Source organism: Panicum virgatum, chromosome 1N, assembly GCF_016808335.1.
Source record: "Panicum virgatum strain AP13 chromosome 1N, P.virgatum_v5, whole genome shotgun sequence".
NCBI lineage: Eukaryota > Viridiplantae > Streptophyta > Magnoliopsida > Poales > Poaceae > Panicum > Panicum virgatum.
Window position 1 is genome coordinate 34,317,480 of NC_053145.1, and position 2,675 is coordinate 34,320,154.

Sequence of the window (2,675 nt, forward strand, 5' to 3'; positions counted from 1 at the left end):
GAGGTGTTTATGGCAAGTACGCAGTAGCTTATGCCTTTCGAGGCTGAGGTCTTCATGAATTGTTATATAATCCAAACATATCTCTCCCAATTCTGATGCCTTTGTGATATATGATTGTATATTTAAATTACATTTCTCCATTCATATACAGTATATGGTCTCTATTATATGTGTTTGCTGGATCAAGATGGCTGCCAAATCCTAGCTGTGCTCTAGGATGCAGCCGGAAGCAAAAAAAAAAGAACGTGCAGGGGTACAGTTCCAACATGACAGGCAACAACCAAAGCCCGTCACCTTTAATATTCAACCCGTGACTGCACCTGGAAGCACATCCCATCACCTTTAAACATTGAAAAGTGACGGGTGATGTCCTACATCCATCACTTATGCTCAAATCATAGGTGACTGGCGTTGTATTTTGCCTGTCATCTGTATTTGACAAAGGTGACAGACGTAGACTTCATAGGGGGGCCTGGTCCCTAAGAAAGGTGATGATTCTCCAGTGAAGTTAAATGACAGGAAAACGATCGTCATCTTTCTGTTTTTAACAGTGACGCAGTAGAAGTGACGGACGCAATGCCCGCCACCTTAGGGAGATAATGCCCGTTACTATTGGGTTTTTCTTACATAGTAAAATTACAAGTTTATGGATCTAGGAGTATACTTTTTTTTAGACTAAGTGACATCAATTACAAGTTTATGAACCCAGAAATGTAATTTCAAAGTTGATAGACCTAAGTTACACTTTCTTACACGTTGATAGACCTCCGATGTACTTTACTCTTAATAATACTGTTCGCATGCACGATTACTACATACTGACATATAACACACAAATACCAGGAGGGAGCGGAGAGATGTGGTTCGTTACATGCGCCGTGAAGGGAGAGCGCGAGCGTAAAGTAGTGAATCGATCCTGATATGAATCACGAACGCTCCCTTCTAATTTCAAGCACTAGTCACGTAGTCAAATGATCGTCATCAGAAGCGCCACGATTCCGAGCCCCGCACCGGCCACTACCCTGCCGGCGGTCGATCCCTCGGGTGCGTCAGCCGCGTGGTCGCTGCTCGCCGGCGCGTCGGCCGCCGGGCCGTCCGCCGTGGGCCCGTCTGCCGCCGGGCCATCAGCCGTGGGGCCATCCGCCGTAGGGCCGTCCGCCGCCGGGCCAGGCGCGTCGGCAGGTGCGTCCGCGCCGGTGTCGTCGTCGTCAGAAGATGGGCCCGGAGCAGGGGCCTCCGCATCCTTGGCTCCCTTCTTTCCCTTGGTTGAAGGCGCCGGCGCCGGCGCCGTGGCCTTATTATGCGGGGGCGGCGCGCCGCTGTCCGCGGAGTCGCCGACGCCGGGTGGCACGATGGGGGCGCTAACCTGCAGCACGGAGATGTTGTACGGGCGGGAGGCGACGGACTTCACCATCTGGGAGTTCTTGGGCGCGCCGGGCTGGGCGGAGCCGAACACCATGACGCCGTCGGAGCGCTTGGTGAAGTTGAGGAAACCCATGCGGTCGGTGGCCTTGCCGGAGGACTGGAACATCGTCGTCAGCAGGGTGGTGTGGTTCTTGATGGCCCCGAGTTTGGCCGTGTCGTAGTAGTCGAGGACCACGTGCATGGAAAGCACCTTGCGCTGCACGTCGGAAGGGAGGGAGGAGATGACGCCGGCCGCGCCATTGTCGACGGCGAGCACGGTGATGGTCTGCCGCCGGTTGATCTCCTCGGCGAGCTTTGTTTGCGACAGGAGGCTGTTGAAGGTGCTGAAGTCGGAGAACTCGCCGAGAAGCCTGGTGATGTTGAAGGCCGCCGCCGGCGAGGCGAGGCCGACAAGGACGAGGAGGAGCGCAATGGCGGCCGGACGTGAAGCCATCGTCGCTGCTGCCTGATTCACCGAAGTTTGTGGAGAGAGAGAGCAATATAGAATATGTGTGACGAGTCCCCTAAACTTGGACGTACGTGCAAGCTGGCCGGCCGGAGAGGGCCGACGCTAAACCAGGGGCGCCCCATCTGCATGGCTGGGCGATAAAGCTCCAAGGCTGCTCAATGGTAGGGACGATGCTTGAGTTGTTAGAAATTTTCTCAGTCAGCTGTTGGACTTAGACTAATTTACATCTCATCACCGCGAGTGGTGAAGTTCATAACCACGGGTTCCCCTTTAATGGCGATGATAGCGGGTATCACCGCCGCAGGCCCGTGTATGGCCCAGTGCAAGTGGGCCTACTGCACCAGGCCCCCAAACACTAGGTAAAATTACCGATTGGAATAACTTGCTAGTTTGCTGATTGGAATAGTGTGCAGTAACGTTGATGAGTCCATTATTTATTTGTAGGAATAAACTGCATTTCATATTGTGAATTTATCCAGTTGCTCACATCATCATCACAATCAGAGGGATTAGGTTGGAATCCGCAGACCTAGATTAAGCGAGTGTTTGGATCCTATTGATAATGCTCAAAAGTGCTAAACTTTAGAATTATCTCATTCAAATAGGAGTGGCAATGGGATGGGCTAAACTTTAGTCAAGACTCAAAATCTTTAACATGGGATATGAATGCAAATATTTGCTAAAGTTTAGCGCTCAACTTTACCACATCCAAACAAACCCTAAGTCGTTGGCCCTTCGATTCTAATTGCACTAACTCATCACTCTTTTTTTTGCATAATTCTCTCCTTTATATATTGCCATA

General features: G+C 51.3%; 1 protein-coding gene across 1 annotated transcript; it reads right to left on the reverse strand.

Annotated features, from left to right (window-relative positions):
- Positions 1-967: 967 nt before the first annotated feature.
- On the reverse strand, positions 968-1,858 carry LOC120654329 (fasciclin-like arabinogalactan protein 14). Its single transcript, XM_039931826.1, has one exon. It carries the CDS (start codon positions 1,856-1,858, stop codon positions 968-970), a length of 891 nt encoding a protein of 296 aa, XP_039787760.1.
- Between the last annotated feature and the right edge of the window lie 817 nt (positions 1,859-2,675).